A 21629-nucleotide genomic window follows, 5' to 3' on the forward strand; every position below is an offset into this window, starting at 1 on the left:
TGTAGGATACAGCCCAGCATTGGGCTCTGTGCTGAGTCTGCTTAGGACTCTCTCTCCCTCTGCCCCTCCCCCATCCCTTCTTCTCCCTTCTCTCATTTTCTCTCTTTCTCTCTCTCTCTCTCTCATCTTTTTTTCTTAGAAGTGGAGCTATCCAAATGTAGAGCCAATAACATTAGGTGGTGGTAGGCTAATAGAATGGCAGAGATCTGGATGCCAGTTAGAGAAGAAATGGAAGCAGCTTTAGTAAAAGAAGTGGCCATTAGGTCACAAAATTTGTGGTTCAATTCCTCATTCATAGTCTACACGAAGAGTTCAACAAAATCTCAACTTCTTGTGCCAGTCTCAGTCAATATACCTATTAAATTTCACCTAGATGGCAATAGCATTTTGAAAGCTTCTCTGCTTTCCTTCATTGTGAGATGAGTCTATGAGAATAGGAAGGTCAAATCTCTATCAGACAGGCTAAAGTTTGATCTGACCAGATCTGTGAAGAATGAAACCTCATTTTCCTTGCCATACTAAAGAATTACCAAACATGGAGGTTGCAGTTTTCCTACTTATGAAGTTTCCCCTTTGTCCCAATCCAGCATCCACTCAGTACTGAACTAGTAGGTAAGGAAGAAAGTATGCATCTACACTTTCTTTCTCTGGAACAGATTGAGCACATGATCACGAATCTGCTTGGTCTTGACACCATAGATGATGGGATTGATCATGGGCGGAAAAAGAAGATAGAAAATAGCAAGTAGTATGTGGACATGAGGGGCAGCCCGGCGAGCCACACGATGCATGACTGAGGAGATGACCACAGGTGTGTAGGTAGATAAGATGGCACCTATGTGAGATACACATGTCCCAAAGGCCTTGTAGCGGGCCTCTTGAGAGGCAAGCTGTAAAACTGCCCGAAGGATGAAGATGTAAGACAAGATAACAAACAGCAGGTCCAACACCACTATAAACATGGCCACAGCAATGCCATAGATATTGTTGAAGCGAGTATCTCCACAGGCCAGCCTCACCACAGCCATATGCTCACAGTAGCAGTGGGCAATCATGGTGCCTCGGCAGTAGTGGAAGCGTCTGAGCAGAAAGGGGAGTGGAGTCATTAATGTCACAGCCCGAGCCACAGCTGCCATGCCAATCTTGGTGATCAGGGGCCTAGTCAGGACTGTGGTGTAGTGCAATGGCTTGCAGATGGCCACATAGCGGTCAAAGGCCATGGCCAGCAGCACTGCTGACTCCATGATAGAGAAGGAGTGGAGAAAGAACATCTGGACCAGACAGCCATAGAAGCTGATCTCCCGATCTCTGAACCAAAAAATAGCCAGCATTTTGGGAAGTGTTGTAGAAGAGAGGACCAGGTCAATGGCTGCCAACATGGCCAGAAAGAAGTACATGGGCTCATGGAGGGCTGCATCAGCCTGAATAATGAAGAGAAGGGTGCAGTTGCCTAGCAGGGCCAGAGTATAGGCAAAGCAGAATGGAATGGAGATCCAGACATGCAATTGCTCCAAACCTGGAATTCCTACCAGCAGGAAGGAAGCTGGATGGGTTGTGGTGATATTGAACACTGTCATGGTTTGTAGAAATTTTCCTTGTCCATTTTCACAGGGCCCCTTCACCTTCTATATATATCTTCTTAGGAGAATTAGCTTTTGTTCCCATTGCTAGACCTTAAAATCAGTTAGTAGTCTTCTTTGATATGATTAAGCATAATCCATATTATCCTCAAGGGACTTTGAAATCATGGAGTAGATAGAACATTAAACATCATTAGAACTGATATCACAAGACAACTTACATAAAGGAATGGAGAAAAGGTAACGTTTTCTGTGTTCATGGTAACATCAGGAATACCCTAATAAAAGAAGTGAAAATGTTTACATTAATTCATTTCTTTAGAATATATTTAGGTACCATTCTACATGATAATTAAGCTAAGCTCACAATAACAAAAAACCATTTTCTGTCCTGAAATCTTAGGTTTCACATGTCTATATGTGAAAATAAAGCTTGTAATTTCTAATGCCTCTATTAACCACAAAATCTGTTTTCTGTAGCTCTACTCTATTGGATATGGTTACCACTAGCCACATGTGACTGTTTAAATTTGTTCCAAATTTTGTTTAAAATTATTCAATATCTCAGTCACAACACTTTTTAAGTGCTCAACAGCCACCATGACTAGTGATGACTATCATATTGGACTACTCAGATAAAATATTTCCATCGCTACAGAAAGCTCTACTGGAGAGAACTGCTCTGAAATATATCTTTCTGAGGGGGGCGGGGGGCACTTATGGGATGAGCACTGGTGTTATTCTATATGTTGGCAAATTGAACACCAATAAAAAATAAATTTATAAATTAAAAAAAGAATATCCTTGATGAAAGACTAAAACTAACTGATTTTATTAAATCCAAAAAATATCCTTCAGGTCCTTTCCACATCAACAAATCTCTGCCCTGCCTCTAGCTTAGAAAATACGGAGCTGTATCTTTTGCTTCTCTATCCAAATTCATGTTAAAAATCCCTGTTCATGTGTCTCTCCCTCCACTCATTTTTATCTTTCCCTCTAGATCATTTTTCTTTTTTCAAACCATTAAACATTGGAGTGCCCCAGTTTTTATGCAATCTTTTCTCTTACATCTAGGTAATGTGGGCTTTTTTAAGCATTGAGATAATACTTAAAACATGATGTGGGTATCACTGAACAAAGTAAGTTCTGAAAAAACTAGATCTCTTTTCAATCTAAGAAAAGAAATTCCAAAAACTTAATATGTCTAAGATATCATAGTTAATAGGCAGCTAAGTTTGAGTTTTAGCTTTCTCCAATTCCAGTATGCTAAATAACTAGGCTATATTGTGCCTATCTAAATGCCTAATAAGTAACGCACACTCAGCATATCCAAATTAAAAACTTATTTCTTCTCATGTGGTTTGGAAGATTTTTAGAGCCTGAAGTTCTTGGATCAATTGACTTTTACTTATACTAATTGCATGACCTTGCACAAATCCCTTATCCCCAAGCCCTTGCTTCCCCCTCTACAAATGAGCAATAGCAATCCCCTTGTTTTATGTGAGGATCATAGGGGAGGATAATAAATAGGATTATGTATAAAACCCTTTTGTTCAATTAGTGTTTGCTGAGCCTTATTTGTTTAAGTATATATTTAAGTATATATTATATTTAAGTATATCCATATAAAGTATGTAGTTCCATAGAACTACACTTTAAAAAATTAATATTCTCCCTCCTTTGATCTTATATCCTCCCATTACTTCAAATCTCTGCCTCTCTTCATAGAAAACATATAGAAAATACTTAAATACGAATTCAACCTTCTTTCAAATATCATTTGGTAATCAAACATATTCTAGTCTGTATTCCATTCTCATTACTTTCCCGAAACTGCTCTCATGGGGACCACCAAAAACCTTTATAATGATGGTGTCATTGTAACTTTCTTACTTTCATACCATTTGACTTCTCAGTAACTTTTATCTGAATTGACAATGGTCTTCTTAAAACCCTCTTTTCTCTTGGGTTGATACTACCATTTCCTACTTCATTAGCTTGTCATATAAATCTCCTGTTTCTGCCTTACCTCTGAATATTGAGTTTCTTCAGAGCTTAATATTGAGTTCCATTCCATTTTATATTCACAACATATTTAGTAAACTTATTCAATAAGTTTCTGAGAAGGGTTAAATATTTTTACTAAATTGTTAAGGATAACTCTAAAAACAAAACAGGATGATGCCTCAGTAAAACACATTTACTAAAGGTTTGAAAAGGATAATAAAAGAACATAATTACTAAATTACATAGTATAATAGAAGGTATTTTTTTAAAAGGGGGAAGATAAGAAGAAATCCTGAAGCTAGAAGAGAAAGAAGATAGCAATTTTAAATCAATCATAGTAGGCCATATCTGGAAGGGAATTTGGGCAAATATGAAATGAGGTAAAGAAATGGCTTGGTTTCTAGTCCTGGCAAAACCTGGAATTCCATATAGATAATTTTGCTGGGGGAAAATGGGATGAAAGAATGAAACAGGAAAGCAGAGAATCCATCCAGGCATTATCTGTGAGCTGGGTAAATGCTGTGATCAACTCTGTCCAATTCCACAGAAAGAACCACGTAGAAGGCACCTACATAGTTGTCTACTGGAGATATGAAAGAGCGGTATATTCACCAAAATTTACCCCACCCAGGGCAAGTGTTGACCCAGAGGGTGTTAATTTCTTCATGCTTCCAGGTTCACACATGCATAAGCATAGCTGAGCAGTCAGTCTACTTCAGGTGCCCCATACAATGGAGCAGAGAAGCCCAGGGGCAGGATGCAGATGAGTAAGGTGAAGTCAGGCTATACCTGCACTAAAGTGGTTGTCACAGCATTGGCCAGAAAAAAAAAAAAGGTGAATGAGAAGAAATGAGGCATAAGAGATGAAAAATATAGAGAAATATCCCCCAGTGGCAAACTCTAAGCAAAAGAAACAGTAAGAACAAATGTTCTAGAAATATGCCTAATGTTCAAAGCTCAGCTATCAGGCCAGTGTGGTTAGATGGTGTGAATAAGTGAGAGATATATAGAGGTCATAAAGATGGAGCTAGACCACACAGAGCATTGTAGCCCTTTGCAGAGCTTGGCAAATGCTCATTTCCTTCAAAGCCATCTTTAGAGCAAATAAATGACATATTTGACAAAGTTTACGTTTGCTCTGGCCTCTATGATGAAAATTGCATGAAAGTGTAAGGGTAAAAGTATAAAAGATTCTGGGGGCTATTCTAGAGATGAGGGAAGGGAGAATATTGGCTAAGAACCAGAATGTCCATGTATGTAGTAAGAAGCAATCAGATTTTGGATATATTTGAAAAAAAGAGCTATGGAATCTGACCAACTGAAATGTAGGTCATGAGAGAAGAAGGAATAAAAAATGGCGAGATATTTGACTTGAGCACCAAAAAAAGAATTGTTCTCAATTGAGGTGGGGGAAGGTTGTGGAGAAGGGGATCAAGATGTTAACTTTGGACATGTTGTTTGAGAGGTCTATCAGAAATCTAAGTGAACATGTTACCTCATATATATCCTTATATATTTGGATATATAAGACTGGAGTGTGAGAGATTTTGGCTGCTGATATAAACTTGGGATCATTGGAAGCAGATACAATCTTGGTGATCTCAGTCTCATAGATATTAAATGTTCATAAAGAACAGAGAACCAAGGGCTCAATTGCAACATTAAGAACTAGGGCAGAAAGATGGGGTACCTGAATGGACTTGTTTTTTCACTGGCATATCATCAGAAGTGCCAAGAACAGTGCCTGCTGCATAACACTCTATATAAATGGTTAATGTTACCACATATCTGTTGCATCTTAACCCCCAGTAAATATGCAAAAACAAACATAGTTCACTTTACTTCTTAGTAAGCCAGAAGAATGTACAGACTATCTACCTTCTGAACATAACTGATGACCCTATGACCTAACCACCCTTCTCACAAAGAAAGTTATCTGTTTTATCCAGTTTCTTCCTCTAAACACAGGGTGTCCAACAGTGCCTGAACTCCATTTTTGTTGAAGCTCATCAAAAATCTACCTCCCTCAAAATCAGAATCTCAGAGTAGGAACATGAGTGGAGCCAGTCCTCTTCCCCTACTATCCAGAACCCAGGAATCTGTTTTGTAGTGAATATATTATCCTTTCTGTACTGTTTCAAGAGCCAAAATGTCCACACTAGACCACAGAACTTACCTGTCTTCTCCTGAAAGTGCTTAGATGGGTTTCCATACACAGAAAGTACTCAGTTAATGCTTGCATTTATTTTGTAGGCAATAAAACATATATTAAAAAGATATCAGAATGATGAATTTGAAAGATTAAGACCCAGAGACAAGAAGATAGTCACTGACCTAAAGTCTTTCAAGGATGTGGCTTGTGGGAAAAGAACCTATAAGAAATGTATCCCTCTGTGCCATTCAAAAGGGGCCAGGATGATTATTACCCCATCAGCAATTCTGGAAGAACTTGGAACTTAGAAAAATGAGGGAAAAATAAAATTTTACAAAGTGTCTGCCTGCCTGCTCTAGGCAGGCCCTTGGGTATAGTAAAAGATTTTAAAGATTATGGATATTTTTATCTATATAATTTCAAGGGTATGGACTCAGTTTATACATGTAAGATGTTCACATGTTTTCTTGTCTTCAAGATTTAAAAATTTATTTCCAAGTATAAATGTTGACGTATAAAATGATTGAATTCATAGAGGCTATAGCAAAATGTGAGTTTTTATTAGAGAGGAATATGAGAAGGTAATTATCATTAGGAAGTATTTGGTGATGACCATTAAGCAAGAATCAAAGTTTACACTGTTGTGATTTATGCCCACTTCTGAAACCAGCTTCTGTTCTTTCAGTCTCTACCGTACAGTCTCCACTGTATCAAAATACCTCATGTGGATCTGTTTCAAAAAGAGTAGGAGACAGTCACATTTGTTTTCTTTCATTTCTTTGATTTATTTTGATGTATTATGAAAAATCTTGAATTTCCAGGAGTATATTCCTATTGCAAAGATTGTTTTGTCTCCATATATTTGAAATGACATTGCAAAATTATTTCCTGTAGAGCTTATCTCTGTGGCAGAAATCATTTTAAAGACTACTTTTTAAAATAATGAATGGATAAAGAAGATGTGGTTTATGTATACAATGGAATATTACTCAGCCATTAGAAACGACAAATACCCAACATTTGCTTTGACATGGATGGAACTGGAGGGTATCATGCTGAGTGAAATAAGTCAATCAGAGAAGGACAAACATTATATGTTCCCATTCATTTGGGGAATATAAAAAATAGTGAAAGGAAATAAAGGGGAAAGGAGAAAAAATGAGTGGGAAATATCAGAAAGGGAGACAGAACATGAGAGACTCCTAACTCTGGGAAGCGAACTAGGGGTGGTGGAAGGGGAGGTGGGCGGGGGGTGGGGGTGACTGGGTGATGGGCACTGAGGGGGGCACTTGATGGGATGAGCACTGGGTGTTATTCTATATGTTGGCAAATTGAACACCAATAAAAAATAAATTTATAAATAAAAAAAGAAAGAATGGGCTCTTTTCCTCCCTACCTTAAGCTTGAAGAAACAAAGATAATAAATTGGCTAATACTAAAAATAATACACTAATTAATTAATTAGTGCCAAATAAATGGTTCCTTATCTTTTCCCTTAATACTTATTTCCTAGAAAGAAGAGACTGTTAGACAGTGGTCAAACAAGCATGTTTCAATAAACACATCATTATTCAAAAATATATATTTCTTACCTCTCCCTGTACCTTCCTAGTTCAGGCTTCATTTTCTCTCTTGATTAATCCAGAAACCTCCTAATTGGGACAGGGATACTGGTGAGTTTGGGAGAAGAAATGACAGGTGAGAGATGACAGTATCCACACAGAAATAATTAGCCAAAGTTTCTTGGAGGTGAACCAGTGTTTGGCATAGAAAAGAAACAGCCATCCTCTGTATTGGAGGGAGTTTCTGGAGTTTATAGACAGAATATTTGGATTAGACTGTTAGGACTAATACCTCCTCAGTTCAAGAGCCAAAATAGAGGCAATAAAGGAATTGGGGAGCGAGAGCAGGGAGCTGATGCCTAGGACCAAGACTAGCTGTGGGAGGATTGCCCTTTTTCTTTCTCACTCTCCATACCTGTCACCTCTTTCTTGTTTCCCTTAGTCCAGGCTCTGTTCCCAGTCCTCAATCTGAAGTAGAATTCTTGGCTGTATCCATTAGCTTCATGCAACTTCAGTGGGAGGATTTAGAGGAGAGAACTGGGAAGGGAGCAGCTGGCTTTATGTTTGTAAGCCTCTGATGATCTCTGAAAAGATTATAGAAGCAGAAACTACTGCACGAGGAGGGTCCTCAGGGGCTCATGGAAGGCTCTGACCTCTTCTTTAGGGGATTAACACAAGGGGACTTCCCTGACCCAGGGCTTTCACCCCTGGAGTTTCCTGCAGCCCTGGCCACCTTCTTTTTTTGTGGTACAAACCATGCCTCCCAGGAGTCATGCTTAACCCCCCAGACACTGAGCACTTCAGGTAAATCTTGCTTGTGCCTTGGTCTTTAATATGCTTCCACTTACCTCAACCTCCTCCTTGCAATGTGTCCCAATAAAAAGAGCCTCATACATATAAACTGCAACCAACTCCTGTCTAACTGTGACCTGGAGAGGCAGGAACTCCAACCTAACCAAGCAAAAATATCTGATAGATCTTATTTTGCATGCATCCTACATATTAACTGAAGCTAGGCATTGATTTCCAGCTTGTAACTTTGGAATGACCCTTCCCTGATCTCAGATCTGTTTCCTTATCTTAAAATAGAAATAATAATCCCAATTGTTGGGCAGCTCAGGTGGCTCAGTGGTTTAGCGCTGCCTTCAGCCCAGGGCGTGATCCTGGAGACCCGGGATCGAGTCCCATGTCGGGCTCCCTGCATGGAGCCTGCTTCTCCCTCTGCCAGTGTCTCTGCCTCTCTTTCTCTGTGTGTCTCTCGTGAATAAATAAATAAAATATTTTTTAAAAATAATCCCAATTGTTCCTATCAAGAAGCCATGATGATGATGATGTGATTACTTATTATTTATAAATAATAAATAAATGTATTATTTATAAATAATATAAATGTTTAGGAATTATTAATAAGGAGTGATATTCTACCTACAACTGACCTCAGTGCTATTTTTCAAAGCTCTAAGAAGGAAAATAGTTTATACCACGGTCTGCCATGGACTTTTGCCGACTACAATTTTCCATAATACTTTCTTTAATTTTGAAAGATGCTCCTTTAATTTTGTCTTTATTTCATCTTTATTTTGTCTTACTGTGAAAATATGAGAGCTATCCTCTTAAGTGTCATTAACAAATTCTAAGTGTACAGTACATCATTGATTATAGGTACAATTTTTGTACAGATTCATCTTAACTGAAACCTTATGCCTAACAACTCCCTATTTTCCCTTCCCACCCTCCTCCCTCCCCCCCCCCCCCCCAGTTTCTGGTAACCATCATTCTAGTTCTTGATTTTATGAATTTGACTATTTTATATACTTCATATTAATGGAATCCTGCAGTGCAGTATTTATCTTTCTGGGGCTGGCTTGTTTCACTTAGCATAATATCCTCAAGATCTATCCATATTGTTGCATATTGCAGAATGTCTTTTTTTCATAAATTTATTTTTTATTGGTATTCAATCTGCCAACATGAAGAATAACACCCAGTGCTCATCCTGTCAAGTGCCCACCTCAGTGCCTGTCACCCAGTCACCCCCACCCCCCACCCACCTCCCCTTCCACCACCCCTAGTTCGCTTCCCAGAGTTAGGAGTCTCTCATGGTCTGTCTCCCTTTCTGATATTTCCCACTCATTTTTTTCTCCTTTCCCCTTTATTCCCTTTCACTATTTTTTATATTCCCCAAATGAATGAGACCATATAATGTTTGTACTTCTCTGATTGACTTATTTCACTCAGCATAATACCCTCCAGTTCCATCCATGTCAAAGCAAATGTTGGGTATTTGTCGTTTCTAATGGCTGAGTAATACAGAATGTCTTTTTTAAGGTTGAATAGTATTCCATGAAATATGTATGCCACATTTTCTTTATCTGTTCATGGATAAAGGCTACTAGGCTTTTTCCCACATCTTAGCTATTGTGAATGTGCTGAAACGAATGTGGGAGTGCCAATATCTTTTCAAGATCCTGATTCCAGGGTAGCTGGATGGCTCAGTCAGTTAAGCGTCTGCCTTCAGCTCAGGTCATGATTCCAGGGTCCTGGGATTGACCCCCACATCAGGCTCCCTGCTCAGTGGGGAGTCTGCTTCTCCCTCTCCCTCTCACTCTGCCTGCCACTCCCCCTGCTGTGTTCTCTCTGTCAAATAAATAAATAAAATCTTAAAGATCCTGATTACAATTCTTTTGGATATATATCAAGAAGTGCTAGATCATTTGGTAGTTCTTTTTTTAAATATATTATTTTTTTAATAAATTTATTTTTATTGGTGTTCAATTTGTCAACATACAGAATAACACCCAGTGCTCATCACGTCAAGTGCCCACCTCAGTGCCCACCACCCAGTCACCCCCACCCCCCACCCACCTCCCCTTCCACCACCCCTAGTTCGTTTCCCAGAGTTAGGAGTCTTTCATGTTCTGTCTCCCTTTCTGATATTTCCCACTTATTTTTCTCCTTTCCTCTTTATTATCTTTCACCATTTGGTAGTTCTATTTTTCATTTTTTGAGAAACTTTTATACCGTCTTCCATAACAGCTGCACTATTTTTGTATTTCCACCCACAGTGTGTGCAGGCATTCCAATTTCTCCAGTGTGCTCTTTATCAGCACTTGTCTTTTTTTGAGAATAGCTAATCTGACAGGTGTTAGGTGATACCTCATTATAGTTCTGATTTGTATTTGCCTCACAATTAATGACAATAAGCATTTTTTCATATGCTTGTTTCAATGTCATCTTTGAGGACATGTCTATTCTTTAACCCACTTTAAAATGAGGTTGTTAGCTTTTCTATTGAGTTGTAGGAGTTCCTTATGTTTTAGAGATTAACCTCCTATCAAATATACAGTGTACAGGGCAGCCTGGGTGGCTCAGCAGTTTAGCATCACCTTCAGCCCAGGGCCTGATCCTGGAGGTCCGGGATCGAGTCCCGTGTCAGGCTCCCTGCATGGAGACTGCTTCTCCCTCTGCCTGTGTCTCTGCCTCTCTCTCCCTCTCTCTGCCCCCCTCTGTCTCTCATGAATAAATAAAATGTTTATATATATATATATATATATATATATATATATATATATATATAGTGTGTGTGTGTGTGCAAATATTTTCTTCCATTCCATAGTTGCCTTTTTATTGTTGACTCTTTCCTTTGCTGTGCAAAAGCTTCTCAGTTTAATGTAGTTCCACTCATTGACTTTTGCTTCTGTTTCCTCTACTTTAGATGTCCTATTCATGAAATCATTGCCAAGTCTAGTGTCATGAAGATTTTCCCCTATATTTTCTTCTAAGAATTTTATAACTTCAGGTCTTATGTTTAAGTTTTTAATCCATTTTGAGTTGAGATTTTCTGTATATGCTGTAAAAGATAAGGATACAATTATCTTTTTGTATAGATGCCTAGTTTTCCCTACACCATTTGCTGAAGAGAAGGGGTGTATACTTGACACCTCTGACAAGGATCAATTGATCATATATGTGGATTTATTTCCAGATTTTCTTTTCGTTCCATTGGTCTATCTATCTATATTTATGCCAGTACCATATCATTTTGATTTACTGTAGCTTTTTAATATATTTTGAAATCTAGAAATGTGCTGACACCAGCTTTGTTTTTCTTAGCATTGGTCTTAGCATTGTTTTTCTTTTCTTTTTTTTTTAAGATAGTATTTTTTTAAATTATATTTTATTGGTGTTCAATTTACTAACATACAGAATAACTCCCAGTGCCCGTCACCCATTCACTCCCACCCCCGCCCTCCTCCCCTACTACCACCCCTAGTTCGTTTCCCAGAGTTAGCAGTCTTTACGTTCTGTCTCCCTTTCTGATATTTCCCACACATTTCTTCTCCCTTCCTAATATTCCCTTTCACTATTATTTATATTCCCCAAATGAATGAGAACATATAATGTTTGTCCTTCTCCGACTGACTTATTTCACTCAGCATAATACCCTCCAGTTCCATCCACGTTGAAGCAAATGGTAGGTATTTGTCATTTCTAATAGCTGAGTAATAGTCCATTGTATACATAAACCACATCTTCTTTATCCATTCATCTTTCGATGGACACCGAGGCCCCTTCCACAGTTTGGCTATCGTGGCCATTGCTGCTATAAATATCGGGGTGCAGGTGTCCCAGCGTTTCATTGCATTTGTATCTTTGCGGTAAATCCCCAACAGTGCAATTGCTGGGTCGTAGGGCAGGTATATTTTTAACTGTGTGAGGAACCTCCACACAGTTTTCCAGAGTGGCTGCACCAGTTCACATTCCCACCAACAGTGTAAGAGGGTTCCCTTTTCTCCGCATCCTCTCCAACATTTGTTGTTTCCTGCCTTGTTAATTTTCCCCCATTCTCACTGGTGTGAGGTGGTATCTCATTGTGATTTTGATTTGTATTTCCCTGATGGCAAGTGATGCAGAGCATTTTCTCATGTGCATGTTGGCCATGTCTATGTCTTCCTCTGTGAGATTTCTGTTCATGTCTTTTGCCCATTTCATGATTGGATTGTTTGTTTCTTTGGTGTTGAGTTTAAGAAGTTCTTTATAGATCTTGGAAACTAGCCCTTTATCTGATACGTCATTTGCAAATATCTTCTCCCATTCTGTAGGTTGTCTTTGAGTTTTGTTGACTGTATCCTTTGCTGTGCAAAAGCTTCTTATCTTGATGAAGTCCCAATAGTTCATTTTTGCTTTTGTTTCTTTTACCTTTGTGGATGTATCTTGCAAGAAGTTACTATGGCCGAGTTCAAAAAGGGGGTTGCCTGTGTTCTTCTCTAGGATTTTGATGGAATCTTGTCTCAAATTTAGATCTTTCATCCATTTTGAGTTTATCTTTGTGTATGGTGCAAGAGAGTGGTCTAGTCTCATTCTTCTGCATGTGGATGTCCAATTTTCCCAGCACCATTAATTGAAGAGACTGTCTTTCTTCCAATGGATAGTTTTCCTCCTTTATCGAATATTAGTTGCCCATAAAGTTCAGGGTCCACTTCAGGATTCTCTATTCTGTTCCACTGATCTATGTGTCTGTTTTTGTGCCAGTACCACACTGTCTTGATGACCACAGCTTTGTAGTACAACCTGAAATCTGGCATTGTGATGCCCCCAGATATGGTTTTCTTTTTTAAAATTCCCCTGGCTATTCGGGGTCTTTTCTGATCCCACACAAATCTTAAAATAATTTGTTCTAACTCTCTGAAGAAAGTCCATGGTATTTTGATAGGGATTGCATTAAACGTGTATATTGCCCTGGGTAACATTGACATTTTCACAATATTAATTCTGCCAATCCATGAGCATGGAATATTTTTCCATCTCTTTGTGTCTTCCTCAATTTCTTTCAGAAGTGTTCTATAGTTTTGAGGGTATAGATCCTTTACATCTTTGGTTAGGTTTATTCCTAGGTATCTTATGCTTTTGGGTGCAATTGTAAATGGGATTGACTCCTGAATTTCTCTTTCTTCAGTCTCATTGTTAGTGTATAGTAATGCCACTGATTTCTGGGCATTGATTTTGTATCCTGCCATGCTACCGAATTGCTGTATGAGTTCTAGCAATCTTGGGGTGGAGACTTTTGGGTTTTCTATGTAGAGTATCATGACTGCAGAATTTAGAGCTAATCAGGCAGAAATTAAAAATCAATTGAATGAGATGCAATCCAAACTAGAAGTCCTAACGACGAGGGTTAACGAGGTGGAAGAACGAGTGAGTGACATAGAAGACAAGTTGATAGCAAAGAGGGAAACTGAGGAAAAAAGAGACAAACAATTAAAAGACCATGAGGATAGATTAAGGGAAATAAACGACAGCCTGAGAAAGAAAAACCTACGTTTAATTGGGGTTCCCGAGGGCGCCGAAAGGGACAGAGGGCCAGAATATGTATTTGAACAAATTCTAGCTGAAAACTTTCCTAGTCTGGGAAGGGAAACAGGCATTCAGATCCAGGAAATAGAGAGATCCCCCCCTAAAATCAATAAAAACCGTTCAACACCTCGACATTTAATTGTGAAGCTTGCAAATTCCAACGATAAACAGAAGATCCTTAAAGCAGCAAGAGACAAGAAATCCCTGACTTTTATGGGGAGGAGTATTAGGGTAATAGCAGACCTCTCCACAGAGACCTGGCAGGCCAGAAAGGGCTGGCAGGATATATTCAGGGTCCTAAATGAGAAGAACATGCAACCAAGAATACTTTATCCAGCAAGGCTCTCATTCAAAATGGAAGGAGAGATAAAGAGCTTCCAAGACAGGCAGCAACTAAAAGAATATGTGACCTCCAAACCAGCTCTGCAAGAAATTTTAAGGGGGACTTTAAAATTCCCCTTTAAGAAGAAGTTCAGTGGAACAGTCCACAAAAACAAGGACTGAATAGATATCATGATGACACTAAACTCATATCTCTCAATAGTAACTCTGAACGTGAACGGGCTTAATGACCCCATCAAAAGGTGCAGGGTTTCAGACTGGATAAAAAAGCAGGACCCATCTATTTGCTGTCTACAAGAGACTCATTTTAGACAGAAGGACACCTACAGCCTGAAAATAAAAGGTTGGAAAACCATTTACCATTCGAATGGTCCTCAAAAGAAAGCAGGGGTAGCCATCCTTATATCAGATAAACTAAAATTTACCCCAAAGACTGTAGTGAGAGATGAAGAGGGACACTATATCATACTTAAAGGATCTATTCAACAAGAGGACTTAACAATCCTCAATATATATGCCCCCAATGTGGGAGCTGCCAAATATTTAAATCATTTAATAACCAAAGTGAAGACATACTTAGATAATAATACACTTATACTTGGTGACTTCAATGTAGCTCTTTCTATACTCGATAGGTCTTCTAAGCACAACATCTCCAAAGAAACAAGAGCTTTAAATGATACACTGGACCAGATGGATTTCACAGGTATCTACAGAACTTTACATCCAAACTCAATTGAATACACATTCTTCTCAAGTGCACATGGAACTTTCTCCAGAATAGACCACATATTGGGTCACAAAACGGGTCTGAACCGATACCAAAAGATTGGGATCGTCCCCTGCATATTCTCAGACCATAATGCCTTGAAATTAGAACTAAATCACAACAAGAAGTTTGGAAGGACCTCAAACACATGGTGGTTAAGGACCATCCTGCTAAAAGATGAAAGGGTCAACCAGGAAATTAAGGAAGAATTAAAAAGATTCATGGAAACTAATGAGAGTGAAGATACAACCATCCAAAATCTTTGGGATGCAGCAAAAGCAGTCCTAAGGGGGAAATACATCGCAATACAAGCATCCATTCAAAAACTGGAAAGAACTCAAATACAAAAGCTAACCTTACACATAAAGGAGCTAGAGAAAAAACAGCAAATAGATCCTACACCCAAGAGAAGAAGGGAGTTAATAAAGATTCAAGCAGAACTCAACGAAATCGAGACCAGAAGAACTGTGGAACAGATCAACAGAACCAGGAGTTGGTTCTTTGAAAGAATTAATAAGATAGATAAACCATTAGCCAGCCTTATTAAAAAGAAGAGAGAGAAGACTCAAATTAATAAAATCATGAATGAGAAAGGAGAGATCACTACCAACACCAAGGAAATACAAATGATTTTAAAAACATATTATGAACAGCTATACGCCTATAAATTAGGCAATCTAGGAGAAATGGACGCATTCCTGGAAAGCCACAAACTACCAAAACTAGAACAGGAAGAAATAGAAAACCTGAACAGGCCAATAACCAGGGAGGAAATTGAAGCAGTCATCATAAACCTCCCAAGACACAAGAGTCCAGGGCCAGATGGCTTCCCAGGGGAATTTTATCAAACGTTTAAAGAAGAAACCATACCTATTCTCCTAAAGCTTTTTGGAAAGATAGAAAGAGATGGAGTACTTCCAAATTCGTTCTATGAGGCCAGCATCACCTTAATTCCAAAACCAGACAAAGACCCCACCAAAAAGGAGAATTACAGACCAATATCCCTGATGAACATGGATGCAAAAATTCTCAACAAGATACTGGCCAATAGGATCCAACAGTACATTAAGAAAATTATTCACCATGACCAAGTAGGATTTATCCCCGGGACACAAGGCTGGTTCAACACCCGTAAAACAATCAATGTGATTCATCATATCAGCAAGAGAAAAACCAAGAACCATATGATCCTCTCATTAGATGCAGAGAAAGCATTTGACAAAATACAGCATGCATTCCTGATCAAAACTCTTCAGAGTGTAGGGATAGAGGGAACATTGCTCGACATCTTAAAAGCCATCTATGAAAAGCCCACAGCAAATATCATTCTCAATGGGGAAGCACTGGGAGCCTTTCCTCTAAGATCAGGAACAAGACAGGGATGTCCACTCTCACCACTGCTGTTCAACATAGTACTGGAAGTCCTAGCCTCAGCAATCAGACAACAAAAAGACATTAAAGGCATTGAAATTGGCAAAGAAGAAGTCAAACCCTCCCTCTTCACCGATAGCATTGTTTTTCTTAGCATTTCTTAGCATTCTTAGCATTGTTTTTCTTAGCATTATTCATGGCATTTTGTAGTTCCATGTGAATTGTGGAATTCTTTCTCTATTTCTATAACCCATTGAATCTGTAAGTTGCTTTGAGTAGTATGGACATTTTAATAAGTCTTCCAGTCCATGAATATGAGAGGTCTTTCCATTTTGTGTGTGTGTCTTTAATTTCTTTCAATGATATTTTATAGCTTTTGGAATTTAAATCTTTCACCTCATTAGTTTATTCCTAAGTGTTTTATTCTTTTTGGTGCCATTGTATATGGGATTTTTGTCCTAATTTCAAGACAGTCAGTGTATAGAAATAAAACTAATCTTTATATGTTGATTTTTGTATTCTGAACTTACTGACTTGTTTTAATTCTAACAATATTTTTAAGGAGTCTCTGTGATTTATTATATATAAGATTTGTAACTGACAAAAGGATAATTTTACTTCTTCCTTCCCAATTTGGATTCCTTTTATTTCTTGTTTAGTTGCTTTGGCTAGGACTTCCAATACTACATTAAATAGAAATAGCAAGAGTGGGCATTCTTTTTTATTTATTTAAATTCAATTTGCCAACATATACTATAACACTCAGTGCTCATCCCATCAAGTGCCCTCCTCAGTGCCCATCACCCAGCTACCCCATCCCCCCCTTCCACAACCCTTTGTTTGCTTCCCAGAGTTAGCAGTCTCTCATGGTTTGTCTCCCTCTCTAATTTTTCCCACTCAGTTCTCCTTTCACTTATAATCCCTTTCCCTATTTCTTATATTCAAGAGTGGGCATTCCTGTCTTATTCATTTCACATTGAGAATGTTAGTTACAGACTTTTCATATACAGCTTTTATCAAATTGATGTATTTTCCTTTTAATCTGAACTTTAAATTGTCATGGAAGGATATTGAATTCTTTTAAATGCTTTTTCTGCATCTATTGAGGTGATTATGTGAATTTTTTAATCCCTTATCCTGTTAATGTGGCATATACTTAATTGATATATATGTATAAATTTATTGAAGAACCCCAGGGATAAATCCCTGTCAGTTGTGGTGTATGATCCTTTTAATGTATTGTTGGATTTGGTTTGTTGGTATTTTATTGAGGACTTTCATATCTATACTTATCAGAGATATTAGCCTTGTTTTCTTGTGATATCTTTGTCTGGCTTTAATATCAGGGTAATGCTGGCCTCATAAAAGGAGTCTGAAAGTACTCCTTCTTTTTATTTTTTTTATTTATTTACAAATTTCAGAAGGAGTAGTGTCAATTCTTTAAATATTTGGTAGAATTTACCAATGCAGCCCTCTGTTCCTGGATTTTTCTTTAATGGGAGGCTTTTGATTACTGATTCAGTCTTCAACTAGTTATGCTTAGGCTTTCTAATTCTGCATGATTTAGTTTTGGTAGATTTATATGTTTTAAAAGCAATCTCAGAGCTCTACCCCAGCTATACATATTCCCTTTTGACAGAAGTATACTGGATCTAACTTTACCTCTCCTAACTATTGGTCTCAGCACTTTCCCATGATGGATGATTGCCTGGGATATTGAGACAAAGTGAGATTTCTACATAACACTCTTTTTTAGATTTATTTTAGATACAGTGTGTACAAGCAAGTGAGCAGGTGGGGAGGCAGAGGAGAGAGAGAATCTCAAGTGGACTCCCTGCTGAGCACAAAGCTTGACTTAGGGCTCTATCCCAGGATCATGAGATCATGACCTAGGCAAAATCAAGAGCTGTATGCTTAATCAACTGATGCACACAGACATCACTCTACATTACACCTTTAAATCTGGAGCTTAAATTAGCTAAGCACAGCAAGACTGAAGCAATACAAACTGTACGGAGAGAAATTGACCAAAACCCTAATGTGGCAAAAGTTAGTGTTAGGCAAATTACAGATAAGACAGCTTTGGATTGAGAGAAGGCTAATGATGGAACAAGACACACTGTTGAGTTAGACATGTCATGCTTATAAGAAACAGGACTCTAGAGCCATGGCCAGGGAGGCTGAGATAACATACTTAATGGAGAAGACTATAGTTTACAGTCAGAACACCCAGATAAGAGCCAGATAAAGTAGGCACAATGTGAAGGAGCAAAGTATCTAACTTTGCTTGACTCTGCTCTGCAGGGATAAAAAGCACATGTTGTGCGGAATGACCATAGCTTAGATAACTATTTTAAAAGTAACTGGTAGATTACTAGAATGCTTCAACTCGATTCCATTTGCTTTTCAGTCTTTTGTGCAGTCCATATTCATTTATATTTATTCACATATTTAGTTTTTCTGATGTACTTCAATCCCTCCTACAATTCTGTGTTTTCTATCTGGCTCATTTTCCTTCATCCTGAAGAACTACTTTTAGTTTTGCTTTCAGTGCAGGCCTAATATTGACACATTCCATCAGTTTTTGTTAGCAAGACTCATTCTTTCATCTTTATTGTTGAAGGATATTTTCATTAGCACTAGAATTCTAGAGTGCTAATTCTTTTACCCATTTCAAGATATAACTTGCTGTTTGTGACTAATTCTGGTGGTTCTGACATTAGATGTATTACCTGGCTGTGGGATCTTTATAATATTGGACTTATGATGGAAATAAAACCATTCACTCCTCACTAGGGATAGTTATGATCTCTATAGGCTGGTGACATTCCTTGTGTAAGTCATCAGGAAGATCAGAAGCCCTCTGTTTTGGAAATAGCTTCTTTTGAGGTATGCTACTCTGTTTGTGTTGTTCATATTTGCTGTTTTTAAGCTTTCCACGTGTCTCACCTATGCTCACAAGAAACAAGAGGTTTTTAATCATACAGGAACTAAAAGTAGAATATCACTTCTCTCTCTCTCTCTGTGTGTGTGTGTGTGTGTGTGTGTGTGTGTATGTTTTGGTATCAGAGGGAATTATAAAAGCAGAGATCAGAAACAAGCATAGGACTCTGGGTTCTTGCTATAGCTTCCCTTCTTTGAAATTTCCAGCTTTCCATACCCCCCCTGGCACTGGCCCAGATTCTTTCAAAGCTAAATAATATGTAGAGACAGAGACAGAAATGGAGTCAGAATAAGATAGAGATATAATTTCTAAACAGTAGTCTGAGGAAATAAGAGAATCACAAAATAAAAGAATGCATTTGTGGAAGATGGTATATGAGGGTTTGTGTGACCACACAAATTCTACTTGTCAGGATTAACATTAAGGGAATTTTCTAGAATGTAACTTTGTATTGGACAGAAGAAAAGAAAGTACAGGTCAATATGCCTATTTCCCATCTGCTTTGCCTATCTATTTCTTTTATGACACTGGGCCTTGGGATAGGCAGGTCAGAGGTCACAACCTATTGTGTTTAGCATTTCCTTCTTTGTCTTAGGACTTAAGTGTAACATGCCCACCCTAACAAAATATGTATTCCCAGCACCTAGCACAGATTTGGTACTCCATGTTTTGGGACTGGATTATTAAGTAAATGAAAAATTCACATTCTTGGTGGAAAATGAGCAAAGAAAGAGTTGCATGATGTATAATGAAATGTCAGAGGACATGTTCTACTAAAGTTTTTAATGAGACGGATTAGCCATGAGAATATAGAGGTCAAAATAAGCCAACTGAAGAAATAAATTTTAACATGCAAGACTGTCTGATTCGGAACCTGTAGTTCTAGAAGATCATGAACTCCCCTAAACTAGTAGTGTTTAGCTAGATACTAGACATCAGTTCCCAAACTATATAGGTACTGTTGCCTCAGACGAAATTTTGGTCTTTCCCAAGTGAACTTGAAATCATCTTTGTGTCTTTAGATGACCTTACCAAGAGGAGGGTGGGTCAAGCCTTTGTCAAACTTCTTGATAGAGTAGGCTCTTTGAAGAAGACAGCAAAGTCAGCAGTTTGAATCCAAAGGCTACCAAAGGACATAGCCCCATCAATTCTGATCAGACTGGTGACTGAGTTTCAGGATATCATTTAGTTTTTTCATTATACCAGGAAATCATTTAGTTATTTTCATTATACATGGAAACTCTCTCATCTATCCATTTCCTCTCATACCCCTGACCCTACTCCAGAATTCAATCTGTCCCGTTCTTTCTCCACCTTTCCCTCACTCTCCACTTATGCATCCTTTCTTTGGAATAGTCCTAAGACCCGCTCACGAATCTGCTTGGTCTTCACACCATAGATGATGGGATTGATCATGGGCGGGAAGAGCAGATAGAAATTAGCAAAAAGTATGTGGACATGAGGGGCAGCCCGGCGAGCCACACGATGCATGACTGAGGAGATGACCACAGGTGTGTAAAAGGCTAAGATGGCACCTATGTGAGATACACATGTCCCAAAGGCCTTGTAGCGGGCCTCTTGAGAGGCAAGCCGTAAAACTGCCCGAAGGATGAAGATGTAAGACAAGATAACAAACAGCAGGTCCAACACCACTATAAACATGGCCACAGCAATGCCATAGATATTGTTGAAGCGAGTATCCCCACAGGCCAGCCTCACCACAGCCATATGCTCACAGTAGCAGTGGGCAATCATGGTGCCTCGGCAGTAGTGGAAGCATCTGAGCAGAAAGGGGAGCGGAGTCATTAATGTCACAGCCCGAGCCACAGCTGCCATGCCAATCTTGGTGATCAGGGGCCTAGTCAGGACTGTGGTGTAGTGCAATGGCTTGCAGATGGCCACATAGCGGTCAAAGGCCATGGCCAGCAGCACTGCTGACTCCATGATAGAGAAGGAGTGGAGAAAGAACATCTGGACCAGACAGCCATAGAAGCTGATCTCCCGATCTCTGAACCAAAAAATAGCCAGCATTTTGGGAAGTGTTGTAGAAGAGAGGACCAGGTCAATGGCTGCCAACATGGCCAGAAAGAAGTACATGGGCTCATGGAGGGCTGCATCAGCCTGAATAATGAAGAGAAGGGTGCAGTTGCCTAGCAGGGCCAGAGTATAGGCAAAGCAGAATGGAATGGAGATCCAGTTATGCAGGTGCTCCAGGCCTGGGATCCCCATCAACATGAAGAGTGCCGGATAGGTTGAGCTGATATTGGAGGCTGACATGGCCATTGGAAATTCTCCCTCTGTTGTCTATTTCCACAAGGTTCTTCCAGAGAGTATTCAGTGTCAGAATTATGGCACTCAAGTTGAAACTCTGAACATTCGTGTTGAGGGATTAGCACTTGATCTTCTTTCTAAACCTTAAATTAGAAAATAATCCTAATATACACTTGAAACACACATGATCTCTGCCCTCAAGGAGCTTAAAAATCATTAGGTGATCAGAACATTAAATACCAATTGAGCTAGTATCACAGGGAAATTTTCATTGAGG

The 21629-nt window shown here is 38.8% G+C and overlaps 2 protein-coding genes across 2 annotated transcripts; both read right to left on the bottom strand.

Annotated features, from left to right (window-relative positions):
• Window positions 1–632: 632 nt before the first annotated feature.
• LOC140615560 (olfactory receptor 52K1) lies at window positions 633–1577 on the bottom strand. Its single transcript, XM_072795421.1, has one exon. It carries the CDS (start codon window positions 1575–1577, stop codon window positions 633–635), a length of 945 nt encoding a protein of 314 aa, XP_072651522.1.
• Window positions 1578–20413: 18836 nt separating this feature from the next.
• LOC140614588 (olfactory receptor 52K2) lies at window positions 20414–21358 on the bottom strand. The gene has a single exon (XM_072793681.1). The coding sequence runs from the start codon at window positions 21356–21358 to the stop codon at window positions 20414–20416; it is 945 nt and encodes a 314-aa protein (XP_072649782.1).
• Between the last annotated feature and the right edge of the window lie 271 nt (window positions 21359–21629).

This window comes from Canis lupus, chromosome 23 (assembly GCF_048164855.1).
Source record: "Canis lupus baileyi chromosome 23, mCanLup2.hap1, whole genome shotgun sequence".
NCBI classification, from domain to species: domain Eukaryota; kingdom Metazoa; phylum Chordata; class Mammalia; order Carnivora; family Canidae; genus Canis; species Canis lupus.

What these genes read in the sequence shown, in the direction of transcription:
- LOC140614588 (XM_072793681.1), bottom strand. Translation starts at nt 21,358, where the DNA reads ATGTCAGCCTCCAATATCAGCTCAACCTATCCGGCACTCTTCATGTTG.
- LOC140615560 (XM_072795421.1), bottom strand. Translation starts at nt 1,577, where the DNA reads ATGACAGTGTTCAATATCACCACAACCCATCCAGCTTCCTTCCTGCTG.